Below are 18,975 nucleotides of genomic sequence, written 5' to 3'. Positions count from 1 at the left end.
GTGTTCAGGAGTATAAAAGCACAGGAAATGTCAAGATAGTGTAACGGAGCTCTTGTATGTCTTGTATCCAGTGGATGAGGGTCCAGTTTATGCCATGTGTATGACCGGCCGGGGAGACCAGACCACCCTCAACCAGTGGATTTCTGGCCTCCAGCAGAACAACCCCATCCTGGGTCAGGTCCCCACTCTGTTCCGCCTGGACACTGGGCCCAAGGAGCTGCAGGGGGCGTCTGACGGAGAGTCATGCCACCACAGCCCAGACAGAGATACCAAGAGAGAGGAGAGACAGACTAAAGAACCAGAGGTCATAGTGGAGGACGAGCCGCGGAGAAGCCAGGGGATTAAACAGTGAACCACAGTGTGGTAACCACCTGGCCAAAATATGATGGCATACTGTATTCAGATGGTGTAGAAATATCCATGTCCATGCTGACCTAGTGTGAGGTACTGCCTCATTTAACACAACAGTTAAGAAGAACTGGAGGACTCTATATGATGTTGGTAAGGTTCATTAATCAAATAAATTAAAGTAAAAAAATGTGTTTCTTCATTGTAGTCTCTTTCAACCGATGGACAGTAAGCAATCTTAAAGGACAGAGGATAGGGTCCACAAGTTTTCCACATTTAAGTGTGTGAACAGGTGTTGGAGAGTTCTACTGTATATGTGAAAAGGTAGTATAATGCCTTTTGTGGTTCCAAAGAAAGCTGCATGAAATCTGATAAACTTCTTCCAGTGATGTCACTTAGAGGCTTAATTGCATTGTGGGTAATGTAGAATCCAGGTTTTGAAAAGCATTCAACATTCAACCTACATTACACATTATGGAGAGTTAAAAAAAACAAATGATTAAAACACTGTAGATACAGCAGAACAGAGATATCACCTTCGAAACCACCTTTTCATTTCACATTATTTAGAACCTGGTGTCTACATTACCCTCAATGCAATGAAGCCACTGAGTGACATCACTGGAGGCAATTTGTCAGATCACATTTATTTTCCTCTGGAGCCACAGAAGCTACTTTTTCACAGAAACAGTAGAACTCCCCATCACCTGTAAACACACTTTAATGTGTAAAAATGGTTACCCTTTAAGTAGAGCTGTTTCTGGTTTCTTTCCTCCTATATGACAGGCAACAGATTTTCTTTGGGTCGAGGGCAACACAGGACATTTATGGAAAACAATGACATTTACTGACATTTTATAGACATAGACCAAACAACTAATTGCAGATGTTACCAGAGCATTTGTTTAACATGAGATAACTAATGTGTAAAAAAAATAAAAAAGATCTCAAAGAATACAGTCAAAGGTAGAAAAGGTTTATTACTGAAAAGGCATTTAAACATTCCCTTTGAACTGGTAAACAAGTCATTAAGTCAGAATTACATTCTCCGAAGATAAAATAGCTTGGTCACTTCAAGCTATTTACACTGTGTTGTAGCTGTGCAGGCAGTTTCTCCAAGCATGACTGACCTCCACAGATTTGTGCTAAAGATTATTTCAGTATTTCTCTCTTATTGAAAATCATACAAAAAGCATGGGAATGCATTCCAGAGTTCATCTCTGATATACAAGTGTTCATCCATTTACTACTCATGCAGGAAAGCCTTTGGATCCTCAATACTCACAGATGAGAATCTTTGTCTAACATGGAACTATCTACAGATATGAATAATGCATTATCAATTATCATTATATAAGAGGAAATGCAATAAATAATAAATAAAGTTGCTCAAAGAATTGTGAAACAGCACAGTCAAAGAAGAGTTTGGCATCTCATAAACACTTTAGTATTCTGTGTATTTACATTGCAGATGGTTTGATGTTTTATATGGCAGAGCTGATAAGAACTGCAGGAGATTGTGAGAAAGTTATTGTATAAAAAATGTCTCAATAAAAAAGGTTGTTGTCGAGTATATGTAAGGTTCAGGGTTTGAAGAACAGCATTGCTTTTCTAGTACCTTATACAAAAAAAGGTTCCAGACAACCATGCAATTATCCAGTAACTCACAAGGGTCTAGAACAGTCTTGGACCTGAACGCAAGCCTGCCAATAGTGCAGAAAAACTTTATACAAAACTGACAGCAACTGTCAGATTTAATAAATCAACTAGTATAAACCCTTGTGCTGTGTGTGTGTGTGTGTGTGTGTGTGTGTGTGGGGGGGTGAGTGAGAGAGACGGTTTCCTTTCTTGTAGCTGGCTGAATAGAGGGGTTAAATGTAAATGTGTAATTTCTTGTAACTATCATATCAATGCATCAGCTGTTGATCAGCTCTGATATGGTACAAATACGGGAACACATCCTTCAAGACCTGGCATTGCATTTGAATGACCTTTAAACCCATTTTATTGGTTCGTTGAGTTGTTCAACACATGATGTACATTAATTCTCCATTTGAAAGCAGTGATATATCCCACTATTGGCTTATCACTGAACAAGGTAAGCAGTTAATGACACTATTGGTCTTTGAGCGAGAAAATCAAAAGCTGGACTCATGAGCAATAAATCCCACTTTAGCTCAGCTCAGTCACCTACACTTAGTGGTTTTGGTGACCCAGTCTTATTTGGTCTTGTACTAACTAGTATGAGAGCTAATGTTAGCAAACTTTAGATTGACATTGCAGTGTAACAGACATTATGGAGTATTTGCTTACTTAATGACTTTTCTATTAGCATGACTGTTACACAACAGTTTAGCTATCCCCATTCATGACCTCAGCATACCATACATAAAAGGCCTGGTAACAGCAGTATTTACATTAGTGCTCTAGAATGTTATCAGCATGATTAGTAGATCCACTTGCAGGGGTAAAGAAAATGTGTGCTCTGGTACACTCTGACCGGCATATTGGCATCATTGGCTGTCTTGACAGTGCTGACCATTAAACAATAGTTGGAGTGTCCATTGGGGTGTCCAAAATGGAAGAAGCTCTCATAGTTGAACATATATAGTGATTAAACCCCTCTCTATAAGCTGCTCCAGAAAAGAGCAATGGTTCAAAGAAAGTTGTGAGACAGGGGTCAATGGTACACATCACCTTCTGAATAAACTGTAAGAACATATAGTCTTTTAAGGGACTAAGCTAAGCCAACAAGCTTTATATTCTTTTAATTTAGATGCTTAACATCTTCCCAGATAAAATATCAAGTTGGGGCAAAAACACTTTGAATCAATATTTCACAAACTGCACTGTACAAGACTTCATCCTTCTGTAGCCAACAGTAGGTAGAGCACTTGAGCACATTAGCACAGTCTGTGGAAATATGAGGTGTAATCATTGGTTTTGCTCCAAAAATGTTCAAAATGATTTTAGGGCTAATAAAACAAAAATTTGAGATACAATTGATGAAGGCAAAATATACTTACTGCTAAATATATGACAGGTAAGTAAAAGTGTTTGATTGTTTCTCTAAGTTGTGCATGGCAATTACTATGTGATGAGTGCTGAGGTTACAAATAGGGCTGGGTGTCAGCATGTCACAGCTTTTGCCAATGGAGAAATTATGGTTAAGTCGAGCTGGGGTATATGATGATCTAAATGCTGTTTGAGAGAGTTCAGTTTGAATTAAAGTCTGTGGGAAACTCTCACTGTTGAGGTTTAAGTCGGCCAAATGGGAAAATATCTGACAATTTTAGGAGGTATAGCAAGAACATGAAAATGATTTCCATCTACGTTTTATCTGCATGTTTATTACAGAGATAGGTCCAGGATGCTTTCAGCCTAACTCAAAATCTCAGTTGTGGCAGATTCAATGTAAAAATGACCATGCTGAGTTCATAAAAGTACATTACAGCCCTGGTAGTAAATGAGGTATAGCTGCTTTTTAGGGCAATTGTTCCCTAAAGAGCATTCTCTTTCAAGGTGACTTCCTTTGACAGTAGAATAATTGATGAAAAATTACAACAAATAAACAACACAAATAAAGTGAGGGTTTTGTCTCCTGGTCCGGGATCTTCAGTTTATTCTGTTTCTGTTGTGTGCTTCTGCAAAACAAGTCAGACAGGTTTGGCAAATTAAAAAAAAAACGGGAAAGTCTTGGAGGGACAAGCAATATATTGATAACTGCTAGTCCTACAAGTACCTTGTTTGAGGCTAAGGCTTGAGGGGTGGATGGGTCTGTGGGGTGATGAGATAATTTAGGAGATCAGGTGATTAATTTAGCTTTATTTTACATAGAACTATGTTTTTTTATGTTTCTACAATCTAAAAATGAAACAGGCTAAGAAGAAGATATCACTTTTTTGAGGCATCACTGGGCAGGCAATATCGTCTTAGAAAAAAAAAAGTCTCAAAATCCCTTTTCGGAGCTTGGGTGAGCTCAGCAAATTTCCCGGCCATTTGCCTGTTAGACAATAAAATATTCAGCTCCCTACAATGGTCTGAAGGGTGGTGCTGGAGAAAACTCACAGAGTTTCCAAAATGAAAAAAGGGTTCAGTCCCTGGGGAGTATGAATGTGCTCTATTAATTCATGTCAATTTCCCTCAGATTTTGATATACAATGTACAAAGGGAAAATCTGATCTGATGGTGGTGCTGGGAGAAAGGCTGGAGGATCTGGGGACCATCAAAGTGGGTCTATGTAACTTCTGTAACTAAAACGTTTTAACTGAGCTAGAACCTGCACTGCAAAACAACTCCATATGAATGCTAATGTTGCGCTGAGTCAGCTAGATGTGTATAAAAACTATTGTTCAGCAAATAAACTTTAAACGAACACATCACAGCGTTCAGAGATTATTGTGCCTAAGTGTTCACACAAACTGGCTTCTCAATTCAGGTTTTTAAAAAGTTACAGTGTGTTTACTTATTGGTTTACTTTAGTGTAAAAGTCATCCGATAATCTGTGACATTTTAAAATGTATTGTTGCAGTAGCGTAAGTAGTGGAGAGTGATAAAGTCAGCAAACAGACTCCTAACAGTCAGAAACGTAATATCTAAAGTTTGTTAAAATTAGCTAACATTATCCATTATAAACCACTGGTCATAGCAGAGCAAACAAGGCTGTATTAGAATTTAACAATGGTCGGTGATCCTGCTTATCAATTAAACTTTGTGAGAAATAGTCGGAAATCAAAGGTAGCCCCCATAGTTATAGGGGGTAGCATTACCATTACCTGCTGCTCACTATGCTCTTTGCTGTAGCAATCTTTGACGAGCTGCTGTTAGCAAGTGGCCTCTTATGTATGATTATAGTAGTCAGGATTCAGACAGTGTGTGGTTGTATTTTTTTGTTCAGTAAGGAGAACGGGTGTAAAAATAATTCCTTTCTTCATATTTTGAGTCTACTTGGTTTACTCATTAGACTAAGCTTTTACATCTCCCAGCTGAAGCTACAGGGGCTATCAGAGCTCCTGTTGTGGTTGTTGTATTACAGGAAATATTTCTATTAAGACACAGGACGGGCCATGGCTTGCCTGTTAGTGAGGTGTCTGTACGGCTACACATTCTGAGCTGTGATTTAACTGTGACAGGTTGCTTCTCCTTTTGTGATTTAAGGAATGTGGCTGGTGTTGGGTTTAAATGTCCATCATTAATCAGCTCTGTGTGTGTGTTAAATGTTAGCTGGTGGACGAGGCCCCTACAGGGTACTAAAACTGAGTTTGGCCCTCATGCCAGATGGTTGGAGCATTAAAAAGACTTTAAAAAGGCCCGCACAGGCAGAGAAGGTTAGGTGATTAGTTGTAGATTTCCCAGATCGAAGGCTTGAGAGGCTTTCTGGTAGAGCAGAGGCAAAGCCTTAGGCAGAACTTTGCCAGATATTGGGAACACCGGGTGCGGCCACACTGGTTTGGATGCAGGCTTGAGATCTGTTTCAATAAAGATTGCTCTATCATTCAACCCAGCCTTGCCTTCACAGATTCTTTTATCACTAAACTACACACCAACACCTTGGATGAAGACGGCCCAGAAACAACATTAGTATGCCAACTTAAACACAGTTGAGAAGGCTTTGACATAATGTTAATAGTTGTTTCTTCACACTCAGTTGATAAGGTTACACTGATAGCTCATTTTTAAAAAAATGTTTAAACAAAAATTCTAGCCATATCTTACACATTGCTCAATTAAGGACAATTCGTTATTTCTTGTTTCAAAGGTTGCACAGTTGCACTAAAAAGAACTTCATGATCAATGCATCCAGTGGTTGTTGCTGTATTTTTCTCCGGACCAATACTACAGCAGCAAAACTATTGGGTCCTGGTGTTTTATACTTATACTGGCATTCTGTTCACTTCTTGAGCCACCATATGTAGTGACAATACTTTAACAGCTATCTTTGCAATCATACTGTACCTGCCAGCGCCCCGCTGTGCTGTTGTAGCTGGCTGGTGAAGAAGCGCTCTCGCTGGGATACCTGCTCGTCCCAGGCCTCCAGGATTCCCTGTTTCTCCCCAGGGTCCATCATAAGGGTGTCTGGGTGGGCCTCGTCAATGTGGGCCCTCACTCCATCCAGGTTGTGTGAGTACTGCAGCTCCCCACACACCATGCACACCAGCAGCTGGTTGAGCGGATCATAGTCCATGAGGTAGTGGTTCCTCCACACAGTGACTGAGACAGGATCATCTTCACCATTATTATTCTCATAGCCAGCGAACAGAAGATCTGACTCATCTGAAGAGACAGTGGAGAGGGGTAAGGTTTTGAGCCAATATTTCCAATCAACTATTCCTTCTATTGTGTTTAAAATGGCATAGCTGATACTGCACCTTCTAGTGGCGCTGTGTATTCTGGATATTTAAAGGATTCCAGGTCAGTGTCTGCTGAAGTGCTATGAAAGAGAAATAATGGTCATATTTGTTATTATTCTACATTGAGCTGGAAGCAGAGAAATCTTTAAAGAAGCTGATCAAATTTCAAACCTTATTAAATGTTCTGACTCCTCAGAGGAGCTCACCCACTGACCAGAATCCTGCAGGGATTATGAGAGAGAAAAAAAGTTTGAGGAAAAATATTGCCTTGTCAAACAAACAAACAATATTATACAGTCCTGCTCACCATTAATGGCACCCATGAAGTTTGAGTACATAATGTGGAATATCTTCTGAAAAAAAATGTATCAAGTGAAACATTTCTTTTCTATAGAGAGCTTGTGTTTGATACAAAAAAGCAAATGATAAACAACTATTTTAAACAATAAACCATGAGAGGAAAAATAGAAACACTTAAAGCTTACTGTGTCACTGGTATTGGCACCCTTTGCTGTAAATCAGTATGGAAACACATTGTGACTCACCTGTGGTAAATCACAAATGAGAATCCCTGGGATAAATTGTCTGTGCCCATGTGACATATCTCCCGTGTTTTAAAAAGGCATCTGTTATCCCCTGTTCCTTTGTCACAATGGTGAAGACAAAGGAACTGTCTGAGGACATCAGAAGTGCGATAATTAGCAAACACAAGACCTTCAAAGGGTACAAGGCCATCTCCAAAGACCTTGGTATCCCTGTTTCAACAATGCATAATGTTATTAAGAAGTTTGCCAAGTTTGGGACTGTCAAGAACCTCCCTGGACGTGGGGGGGAAGAGAAAAAATGAGGAGAGATGTCTTCGAAGGTTGGTGCGAATGGTTAAAAAAAAAACCCACATCAAACATCCAAAGACCTGAAGGCCAACCTGGAACAGTCTGGGGTCATGGTTTCAACAAGTACCATACACCGCACACTAAACCAAACAGGGCTTCATGGGCGAAGGCCAATGAAGACACGAATGCTGAGGAAAAGACATAAAAAGGAACGACTAAACAATTAGGTCAACAACAATACTGTTGGAGACAATGTGGGCAACTGAATGCCAGCCACTCTCATATATTTTGGTCATGTATTAAAATAGTCAAATTTTTGGATATAATGTTCCTAATGAGCCCCGGTATATGTACCTAGGACTGATACCAGACAATGTAATAGGTAAAGAAGACATAAACCTGTTCAAGATCCTATCTCTTGCGGCTAAGACTGCCATTACAAGAAGTTGGCTGAGAACTGACCCACCTGGACTGAGCCACTGGCTGGACAATGTTGAAGAAATTCAGTCAATGGAACAAATGATCTACAGTCTACGAATTAAAACAGAGCTATATACTGTAAGATGGACAAAATGGCACCTGTATGTGACAAAGTAGTGTTTACCCCCCTTGTGTTCTTGTGTTTTTGTATTTGTGTACCTGTTTTTATTGACTGAAGAAAAATAAAGTTTAAAAAAAAAACAGAAAAAAGGAACGACTAATCTTTGCCAAAGAGTACCTGGACAAACCACAATTCCGGGAAAATGTTCTGTGGACAGATTAAACAAAAATAGAGCTTTTTGTCAATGCACACCAACAGTTTGTTTACAGACAGCGCAATGAAGCCTTCAAGGAAAAGAACACCCTATCAACAGTTAAGTATGGTGGAGGATCCATAATGCTGTGGGGCTGCTTTGCTGCATCTGGTACCGGAGGCCTTGACCGTATCACAGGAATCATGAAATCAGAAAATTATCAAGAGATTTTAGGGTGAAATGTTCTACCCAGTGTGGAAAACTTGGTTTGAGTCAAAGAGCATGGGTCCTCCAGCAAGACAAAGACCCAAAGTACATATCTAAAAGCACACAGAAATGGTTGAAAAGGAAAAAATGGACTGTTTTAAAATGGCCAGCAATGAGTCCTAATCTCAGGGGCCGTCCACACGGGTGAAAACGATCTTTTTTTTCTCCGTCTTCCTCGTCATCGTTTTAAGAATATTTGCGTCCACACGTCTTCACTGAAAACGACAGAAAACGCTGTAGTTCATATTCCAGGCCAATAGGTGGCGCTTGACATTCACCAAAAACGGAGAAGAAGACACGGAGCATGCGCATCAAGCTTGCGCGCTGTAAACAGACAGTAGACGGAGAAACCGAACACAGCAAGAAGATGAAAATGGCTAGTGCAAGGAAACCAGAATCGTTTGTGTGGACCGGTAACGAGGTCGAACTGCTGCTACGACTCACACTCAACTACAAGGCATGTAAGTTGCAAGAAAGGCTCAATATCTTCAGCAGCACGAACACGAGCATGTAGGCCGCCATTGTTGTTGTTGTTGTTGTTATGGGACGTCGCGGGGTGGGGCGATGGCGTCATCGTTTTGGAAAGTATGCGGATTCGCCGTCCACATGAAAACGGGAGGGCTGCGTTTTCGGATTCCTCCACCCTGAGACCCGTTTTCAAAAAAGTGCGTTTTCAGGCGCTGCGTTTTCAGGATCCGTATGGACGGTCGGCCAAAACGATGCAATACATGTGCGTTTTCGCAAAACGGCGTTGTCGTCTGGACGGGGCCTCAATCCAATTGAAAATCTTTGGTATTAGCTGAAATCTGCCATTGGGGAAAAGAAACCTGCAAGAGTTCAAGAGCTTGAACATTATGCAAAGAAAGAGAGGGAGAAAATACCAGCTGAGAAGTGCAAGAAACTTATAGATAGCTAGAAGAAATGTTTGGTCACTGCCAAAGGGTGTGCCATTATTGCTGCACATGCTGTTTTTTTTCTTTTTCATCTTTGAAATTACAATATGTAAATTGAAAAAACAATTTCTTTGTTAAATTACTTTGCACCTCCAATTAAAAGATCTTGATGATATAAAGTTCGTACATTTCCATTTATTTCTGAAGAGAGATTGTAGAGGTTATGCAAAAAAATGAAGGGGTGCCAAAAATGGTGAGCAGGACTGTATATTACCTGAGGAATTTAGTACATGACACATGGACCTATGGTTACTTTTTACACCTATTGTCAAAAATTAGCCCTATCCAGTTCCTGTGTTAAAAAGTACCATCAACTGTATGCATTGATGAACATAATGAACATTATGAGACATAAAATAAGCATATCAGTATAATCATGACTGTCTACAATATCAGCCACCAACTCGAAGATGTCAAAGTGATGCTGAGGTACGCTGAGACAGTGCAGGTAGAGGTGGAACTCTTCTGTTTCTGTGTCTTTGTAGCTGTCTTTGTTGTGCTTTGATGATTCCATCTCTTAGAAGTCATTTGATGGAAAACAAAAAGTTAAATTATAATCATGTAATTTTATAGATGTGTAGAGATTTCATCAGAGAGATTGCATTACCTAGACGTGTGACAACACATAGATATTTAATTTAAAGACCCAGTGTGAAGGATTTAGTGCCATCTAACAATTTAAATCTAGCAGTGAGGTAGCAGACTGCAACCAACTGAACACCCCTCGTCTCACCCTACCCTAGGGTGGCCGCTAATAACATAAAAACACAAAAGACCCTTCAGTGTTTGGTTTGTCTATTCTGGGATACTGTAAAAAAAAGAAAAACACAAAAAAACTAAAGCCTAAAACTTATTCTGAGGCAACAGGAAAAAATAGTCTTAGTTTTAGCTTACTTTTCACTAGAAAACATAAATTTGAATGTTGTATTACCGTGATCTTGCAATGGTTTGGTCTCTGTTTCTCTGTCTTCTCCCTGTTTTTCTAACTCTGTATGAAGGCTTATTTGTGTGTTTTGAGGATAATAGAGAGACTTGATGCTTAAATCATTACAATCATCTTCATTACATTATGACTAATCTGCATTCTTCATTTAATATGAATTTTATAATAAGACAGTACCTGTGAACCATGAAACAAGGTGTTTTATATACCTGTGCAGCTCTCACCTGTGTCTCTATATCCTGGGCAGGCAGGATGGGCCTCCAGTTGTTGGAGGCTCTCCTTGGGGTATTTCCCTTATCCCGAATGGCCTTCCTGGCTCTCTGCTCCTTCTTTTTTATCCTCCAGTACTCCCGTTTCCTCTTCAGAAAATCCTCATCTGACTCACCTGGGATGGGCTTTGGTGGAACCATGGTACTTAGAGGTGTTAGCTTGGTGAGAGTTTGTATCAGATGTGTGGGGTCCTGAAGTTGGTCACAAGGGATTTTTATTGGACTGAGAGTGGAAGTTGGAGTTTGCCCAGGGGGTTCAATGGGTTGCAGGTTGATGCTGGACAATGGGTTATCTGGGGGCTTCAGAGTGGGGAGGCAGGTAGCTGCGTCTTCATCACTGCTTCCTGTAGCCCACTTTGCTGGTCCTGGCATGGCTTGTTGCCGATTCTCTGGCGCTCCAAGATATTCAGACTCGGTCTGTGAAGGCCCAGCATTCATTTTGTTTTGCTCACTTGTGGCTGAACAGGAAACATTGGTGATGGGCAGTTTGACCTGGAGAGTGTCAGGTGACCGTTCAGCATTACAAGTTGTAGGGCTAACGACCAGGACCGTTGGGATACTAGTCACTGCAGTCAGAGAAGCATTAGATGGCTTGGGCTGGAGGGCTGGTTTTGCTGGAGGATTTACAGCATTAACAGTGCTGATAATAATGAGACCTGGAGCCTGAAAGATAACAACACAACATGAACAAATGATTCAGCTCAGTTACTACGGCAAATAATCTTTCCAAAAAATGTACATGTATGTTTGCCCCTGGCTTAGGGTTTGCCGCCGCCGCCCCCCCCCCCCCGTCACACTCCTCTTCATCTCTATCTCTTCTATTCACACTCCTCTACGCTGTACACGTGTCAAATGCCAGACAGAGGTTTGCAGAGTAATGATTCAGGTTTCAGCTGGAGAGGGCACTGGCTACAAGTCCTGAACTCTTTGGGCCTAAAAACAAATTAGACATAGGCTGCCAAATCTGATGATAAGATGATATCTTTAGCATAATCCAACTAGTGTAAAAGAATGAAGGGTCTCATTGGGTTTTGTCGGAAATTTGTAAATCATTCTACATCATCAATCTAGCATCTTTATTATTTGGTGATTTATTTTAAAGGTCACCAGCCAAAAATGTTTTGAGACGATAGAAAACACCCCAGTTTTGAGTGTATGGAGCCTGTAAGGGCTTACTATGTTTTCTTATACTACTGGCATCAGATATGTTTTATGTAACCCCATAGTTTCACAAAGTCACAAAGTAACAAACCTGAATAATGTTGGAGAATGTTTGGTAACATGTCTGCAGTTCACGATCAAATTTTTGAGTGTCCTAATGTTTCTGAGATGTGGTAACAGAGATCAGATCCATTACCAGCTCAGAGCTACAGTTATATATTTGGGTAATGTACCAACTTGGCAGAAAAAGCAGAACAGAAATTTACTACAACTAGCAGCTAGTAAAAATGCAATAACAAGGAAATGCCTGAGCAAAGACTTTTTTAACAAACTCTGAATGGATAGAATTAATTCAAGAATATTACATTATGGAACTGTCTTTTACCGTTCAGTAGCATGTCTCAGGACATTCTCTATGAGACATGTGAAAAATATTGGAAAACACTGAATAGTTATTATTCAATGTTTTTTTCTACTTTGTATATAATTTGACTGTTTTATTTTCTTCTGAACCTGGACCAATAGCATTGATGGCTTTACATGACTAAGTCCTGTGAACTACTTTTTGAAAAAAATAACCAAAAACCCATTAAAATATAGTTTGAAAAGGGTTGTGGATAACACATCAGTGGGTCTTTCAAACGGACTCTACTTATTGTCATGTATTGTAATTCACATGATGACATGCTCACATTTGACAAAAACTTCACATCATGTGTTGTGTTTTTTGATAGAGGTGAAATTGCAAAAGCTGATGTAAGGCTAGGCTTAGCAAACATATATAGTCTTTAATTGTTGCTTCTTCTAAACTTTGCCCACCTACCCTGACTCCCTCTCACAGTCTTTCTCTCAGATCAAACAGTACTGTATTTCTTTGTTCATGTTGGCTACTTGCTATCAGCATCTACATGTTGCAGATGTTTAGAACTGAAGAAGCTTTTTGGATGAGGTGCAACATCTTCAAGAAACTAAAACAAGTCCAGTTGCCTGCAATATAGCACCTAGAATTATCATGACCTGGATTACTGAGAACCTTCAACATGATATACAATGAACATTATCTCCATGTGTCACATCACCTGGATGTTTTTCTGGGGATGTCGACTGGTGGATTCTCCTTGTCTTCCTGTCTGCCTTTCCTTTAACCTGGCCCTTTGCTGCCTCTTCATCAGCTTCCAGTATTCCCTCTTCCTCTGCAGGCTGGTCAAGCCACTGTGCTCCATCACATCACTGAGATGTATTTGTGCTGAAGGCAAACTGTTGTTTTGGCATTGTTCTTGTGCCTGACAATGTTCTTTACAGTGTTGTTTTTGGGGTTGCAGTTGACCCATGGGTAAGTGATGTAGCTTTGGTGGCTCAGGCGAGCAGCAGTTTTGATGACCTATTTTCTTGTTGCGAAGCCTCTGGGTTCTGCGTTGTGATGATGGGCCATCAGAGACTTCCGTGAGATTTACTATGAATTTAGAAGGGGTTTGGGATGAGTGCTCACAGGTGTGATGCAGGACTACCTCTTCAGAGGTGGGAGGCAGTGGAGGTGTCTCTCTAGTTTGTGGTGAGTCCGTCAGATGAAGGCTTGGTGAACCTGCTTGAACTAAAGCATCTGTGTCGGATTGCCAGCTTTTTATCTCCAGCGTCAAGTCAGCAGCAATAGGAGGCACCTCATCCTTTTCAAAAAAGAGCTGAGGTAAATTTCCCTTCATCTCTGGCTCTGAAGCCTCTTCTGATGACTCTATTTTAATGTCAGTTTGCTCACTCTTACATTCTGACACTGTACTGAGTGATTCCTCCAGGAGTTTTTTCATAGAGGCCACGGCTAGCAGCGTGGTAGCTTGGCTGTCTGCATTCAGAGCTGGGTCAGACTCGGGCTGAGGCGCTGGAGGTGGTGATGGGGAGGTTGGGGGTTTGATATCTGGACAGATGGCTTGTTCTGGTTGAGAATTTAGGTCAGTTGCTGGCATAGAGTCAGTCTCTTGTTTTATCTCACTTGCATGTGAAGTAATAGGCACACTGTTGTTGGGGAGAGGTTGCGTATTTCCTGCATGGTTAGTGAACCTCTTTCCAAGCGTTACAGTGCTTGCTGCTACCTGCCTCTGGGCCTTCCTCCTCTGTAAGGCTGCACTGGCCCTTGCTTGGAGGACACCTTGCTTCAGTCGAGCAGCACGAGCCGCTCTCTGCTCACGCTTCTTTATTCTCCAGTACTCCCTCTTCCTTGCCATCCTCTCCTCCTCTGTCAGGTCTGGATCCAGACAGAGCACTGATGGTGTGCTACTTGAGACTGCCATTTTCATGACACAGCCACCAATGTTGGGCCCTGCAGTTGATTCTCCAGAAACAATGTTTTGAGGGGTTTGAGGATGAGTAAGAGTGAGCTGACCTATAGACTGGATTGCTAATGAGTGTGAACTAGGAACAGTTGTGCTTTCAAGTTGAGGCCTTGGTCTGATTGCCAGTTGTCTTGGAGGCTTGTTGATGGACTGTGCAGGGAGAGGAAAAGAGTCTTTCACCTGAGCTGGGCGGAGTGGAGGGGGATGGTTTACACGAATGGGAGCAATATTTCTCCGTTTAGAACCAGGTTGAGGCTGAGGTTTTGTAGTGGGGGGATTATTACAAACTACTTCAAGTTCCTCTTCACTTTTGTGTGGTGCTGCTGTGTAGTGATCTGTAGGAGCCTGGGGAATGTTAATGGTCACTGTCCCATCCTCTTTGATAAAACCTCCAATGGTCTCAGAGGCATGTGTGATCATGCTTCCTGTTGACTGCGTCAGCGCTCGAGCCCTCCTCATCTCCTCTAGAATTTTCTGGTAGCGTTTAACTCTTCGCGTCAGGGAGTCCTTCTCCTTCAACCGAGCCTTCATTTCCATTGATAGCTTAGCTCGCTGTTCACGCTTTTTAATCCTCCAGTACTCTCGCCGTTTGGCTATTATCTGCTCAGGTGTGTCATTGGGGTCAATTTTGGGGATATTTCTGGTACCAATGACTGAAGCAAGCAACGGAGATTTACATCTGATACTTCTTTGAATCATGAAATTCCTCTGGACTTCCACGAAACTCTGTCTAGGTGTTTTACACCGTGCAATCCCTCGGAAAACATTAGAAAGATGCACATAACTAGGAAGCTTTCTCTGGGACTCCCTTGGCTTTTTCACAGAAGTTGGTGTGATGGCTTTCTGATCTGTCTGCAGGTTAACTGGAGCTAAACTTGCTGCCCTACTTTGCAGTCTATAATTTTCCCTTTTGGTTGGTGCAAATGAAGTTCTGCCTCGAGAAGGACACTGCTTCTGACCTGTCCAAAACGCCTGAGATTGAAGATGCTGAAGAGTCGTGGCACCAACTGTTCCTGTTTTTTGTGCTGTCAGCCTCTGTGACATTATCTCCGTGCCACGCATCCTCTCTCTGGTCTTAGCTAATTGAGCTGCCATCTTTGCTCTCTGCTCTCGTTTTTTAATCCGCCAGTGCTCTCTGCGCTTGGCTGCTCTCTCCTCCTCAGACTCCAGCAAAGGTTGTGAGTTGATAATACCTTTAGCCCTCTGAGAGGTGACCAAGGCACTCTTTCTTCCACTGTGAGGTGTAGTGTTTGCCGCTTTGCCCTCTGTCTTAACAGAAACAGGGACACATGGAGAAGACACAAGGATCATACCTGTGGTAACATTGGTGGGTGGGAGTTTGGACTGGGTGCGGAATGCAACTTGTGCCTTCTGTTGCATTTTGGGGACTGTTGCTCCCTGCATAGACACACATGGCTGAGGTGTTGTTTTAGCGGAGCTGCCATTGGTAATTCTGGTCAGTCTGACTGGAGGCACTGAGGAACTGGTGTTCAGCTGGGTTCCACTGGGTGTGGGTGAGGTAACAGCTCTGCACACAGCACCCCTTGCCGTTAGGCGTTTCGCTGTGGCTGTGTCACTCCCAGCAGCTTTGGCTGAGAAGGAACATGATGCTGGCAAATTAGACAAGACCTTGTTGAGTTCCATTGTCTCGAGCCATCTCTCCTTTTGGCTTTCAGTGGCTTTAACTGAGCTGTCCCCCACTGTATTTCCAGTCTGTGATGCAGAAGAGAGGTTGGCACTTTTGTGTGACTCATCATTATTCTGCACAGGAGGAGAGAAAGTAACACAGGAATTCACCGCTGCAGAGGCATTTAGACGGAGGAGCCTTTTCCCATGACTGTCTTGTGTTGGCTTCCTTCTCCGCTCTGACAGTCGGGCCCTCTGCTCTCGTTTCTTCGTTCTCCAGTATTCTCTCTTTTGGGCGAGGGTGGCATCATCATATTCTGAGGCAGGCCGGTAGCGGTGGGGCAGTGGGCTACCTTTACCTTTTGCAGTTGGCATGCTTTTGCCAGCATGGACAGCCCATTAGTTCTCATTCAGTACTGATTGGCTCTTGCCTTGTGATGCCAATTCAATTCATCCCCTCAATCCAGAATCCTCACTGCCATTAACTTACATGGTGTCCTCCTATAGGATGTTGCAGTCGGTGGTTTTGCTCTTTGGAGCAGCTGACAAATCTCTCAGACATTACATCAGTATGAGCTGTCCTGAAAAACAGAAAACATGTATTAATTTAGGTATTATTTTTTTAATAAGCCTGATACGAAGAGATGAGCCAACAGTTGACTGATATGAAGAAAATTATAAAGCTGGTTTAACAAAGTGATTTAAATAATTTGTCTAATTGTAGATCCCAGTTTCAATTAAAAAAAAAATTCTGGCATACACTCACTGGCCACATTATTAGGTATGCTGATAGAAATCATAATTTCAAACTGTTTGAAATCAACTAAACACTCAATTACCACTTTATTAGTAACACTCATACAACCTGATCCAATCAATCAGCCCTGACATAAATTCTACCTTCAGATGGATATTCAGTCAGAGAGGTGTTAATTCAATGATATGTTTTCATTATTGTTGTAGTTAAAAACTGTGTTGTACTGGGCTTTGTTACACACATTGTTTTGCCTTGATTAATTGTTTGGCCTATAAAATGTCAGATAATTTATAAAAGTCTATAAAATAGTGAAAATGCACAACAGTTTAAAGTTTTCTACCATAACACTTAGAAAAACAGTACATTTTCAAATTTCAGTGTCTGAAACCATTGAATTTGAAGGTTTTTTAAGGTCCTTTTGCTTAAAGGAGAACTTCGGCCGTTTTTAACCCATATCCCTGTTGATTGAGATTACCGAGTGCTGTCATTAGGAAAAATAACGAGAACTTTTGGCACAATATTTACTGAGTATCAGAACGGCAGCTAAAGCAAACCTATGGGGGCAGACATAATCGAAAGTGAAACTTAAGGATGTCTGCCCCCATAGGTTCGCTTTAGCTGCCATCCTGATATCTGGTCAATATTGTGCAAAAAATTCACGTTACTTTTCCTACTGACAGCACTCGATAACCTCGATCAACAGGAATATGAGTTAAAAATGGCCGAAGTTCTCCTTTAAAGGTACTCTGTGGAACTTCTGTGTTGTGTTAGAAGTCAGTCATTTATGTGAGCGGAGTGGAGAGAGGCACACGAGAACATGCATAAAGTCACATCCTTTGGACTCTGAGATCCTTCATCAAGAAATTCACAGTGCAGCAGCATTAAACTACTTCAACAAATCATGTTAAATAAACAGTGTTTAAAACATGTAAATTGCTACAAATTAGGTCCCTTTAAAAAGCAAGTTAAATGCTCTTTTACAAAAAGTGGGGATTGTTAGAAACACATCTCAATTCAATATTGTTCAGTAAAACCAATTCTCAGTAAATAACATATCATTGAATTAGCACCTTGAATTTCGATATTATAAACTTTGTAAAGGTAAAATGTGTGGCAGAGACAGAGAACTAGATTTCACTGCATATCTTGACAATGAACAGTTATTTCCTCCCTGTAATTTAAGAGATTATGGTGTGTAAAATAACCAGGGACACATTCACATATTAAAACATGTAAAAAGTTAGGTATCCATCTCACATGACACAACTTTTCAACTGAGATGAATTCACACCCTAAAGCTACATGAGTTTTACATTTAAAAAAACATATCACATGATTTAGTATTTCATTCTACACTGCAACACTTCTATTCTAGTCTATATTCACATATGATTTTGGGATGCTTCACCTGTAAAAATCACCAGTTTCACAAATCTATAGGTAACTTTTACCTTCTTTACCTTGCCGAATACAACATGAAAACATGGATTTATGACGTTATATCATATGTGCAGTATATACAGCTCATTCAGATATAGGAACATGTGGTTTTAGTACATTGACTTGTGAAAATATGAGTTTAAGCTGTGCCTTTTGTGTAAGCTTTTCCTTCATTAACATGCTACATGGACTCACTATAACAAGTATTCCCATTTCCAGTGTCGCTCCAATGCTAATGAAAGACAATGCATATGTAGCCCACTAAAACGCCCATGTCCTCTATCAAAACACTGGTACAGTGTGTGGTTTCCACGTGCGACTGAATACATCCTACAGTTCGCCAGATGTATAAATAAAACATGTCAGAATATTAACATTCATCCCGCCGCACATTTTCTCACAGAAACACATCGTGTTTAAATACAAATGTGTACGCTACAGGAACCAGGAAGGAAGCAGGGTGACGCTGTCCCTTTAAACCTGTCCCTTTCTATCACAAATTATATCTGTCGAGAGCCATTTTTATTCTTTATTCTGTGTCTATTTGATCGGAAACGCTGCGAACCGACCCGGCCGAGGCGAAATTAGCAATACATACGGCAACGCAATCAAAAATGGCCACATTAGAGCGTAAACGGATCCTGAAGCGCTGTCTCTCTCAGCGGCACAATGGACAAGATCTTCCTCCTCTTGTCCACACGGACTGGCGCCTGTCTGAGTCTGGTGCCTGTCTAAAACAAGCGACAAAACCCGCACATTACGGCTGTATAGCAGGACGCTTGGAAACATGTGGAAGAAAAACATGCATAGCCGTTACCTTTTAGTTACACCTAACTTTCCGGGACACTTTAAGTCAACGTTTGGACAGATATTTTGCCAGGACACTGCAGCTACTTTCCGCCAGCAAGCCGTGCTCTGAGGCTGCCTTGACAACGCTGAAAAGTACCAGGATGTGAGACCTGGATGCTTG

The 18,975-nt window shown here is 41.2% G+C and overlaps 2 protein-coding genes across 10 annotated transcripts in view; one reads left to right on the top strand and one right to left on the bottom strand.

The window, feature by feature from the left end:
• The window catches only part of ecsit (ECSIT signaling integrator), a 21,031-nt gene extending 19,103 nt beyond the window's left edge, over nucleotides 1-1,928 (top strand). For all 4 annotated transcript variants that reach the window (XM_030430693.1, XM_030430692.1, XM_030430694.1 and 1 more), the window contains exon 8: nucleotides 72-1,928. In XM_030430693.1, coding sequence (XP_030286553.1) covers nucleotides 72-352 — 281 coding nt within the window. In that variant the 3' untranslated portion in view covers nucleotides 353-1,928. The remainder of the gene's footprint in view (nucleotides 1-71) is intronic.
• LOC115589642 (uncharacterized) lies at nucleotides 1,309-18,975 on the bottom strand. Of its 6 annotated transcripts, none has more exons than XM_030430679.1 (8): nucleotides 18,823-18,975; nucleotides 12,938-16,389; nucleotides 10,653-11,360; nucleotides 6,870-6,919; nucleotides 6,717-6,778; nucleotides 6,304-6,621; nucleotides 4,091-4,125; nucleotides 1,309-3,992 (listed from the first exon to the last, which is right to left on the bottom strand). In XM_030430679.1, the coding sequence occupies exons 2-8, from the start codon at nucleotides 16,181-16,183 to the stop codon at nucleotides 3,969-3,971; spliced, it is 4,443 nt and encodes a 1,480-aa protein (XP_030286539.1). In that variant the 5' UTR covers nucleotides 16,184-16,389; nucleotides 18,823-18,975; the 3' UTR covers nucleotides 1,309-3,968. The 6 variants fall into 6 exon arrangements, 5 of the variants coding, with proteins under 5 accessions (XP_030286539.1, XP_030286537.1, XP_030286536.1 ...); XM_030430677.1 differs by adding an exon at nucleotides 18,604-18,736 and having other exon boundaries at nucleotides 1,309-4,125; nucleotides 18,823-18,930; XR_003985565.1 differs by having other exon boundaries at nucleotides 3,879-3,992; nucleotides 4,091-5,816.

The sequence above is a fragment of the Sparus aurata genome, chromosome 10 (assembly GCF_900880675.1).
Source record: "Sparus aurata chromosome 10, fSpaAur1.1, whole genome shotgun sequence".
NCBI classification, from domain to species: Eukaryota; Metazoa; Chordata; class Actinopteri; order Spariformes; family Sparidae; genus Sparus; species Sparus aurata.
Note: the sequence above shows the minus strand (reverse complement) of the source record. Positions and strands in the feature narration are given on the sequence as shown.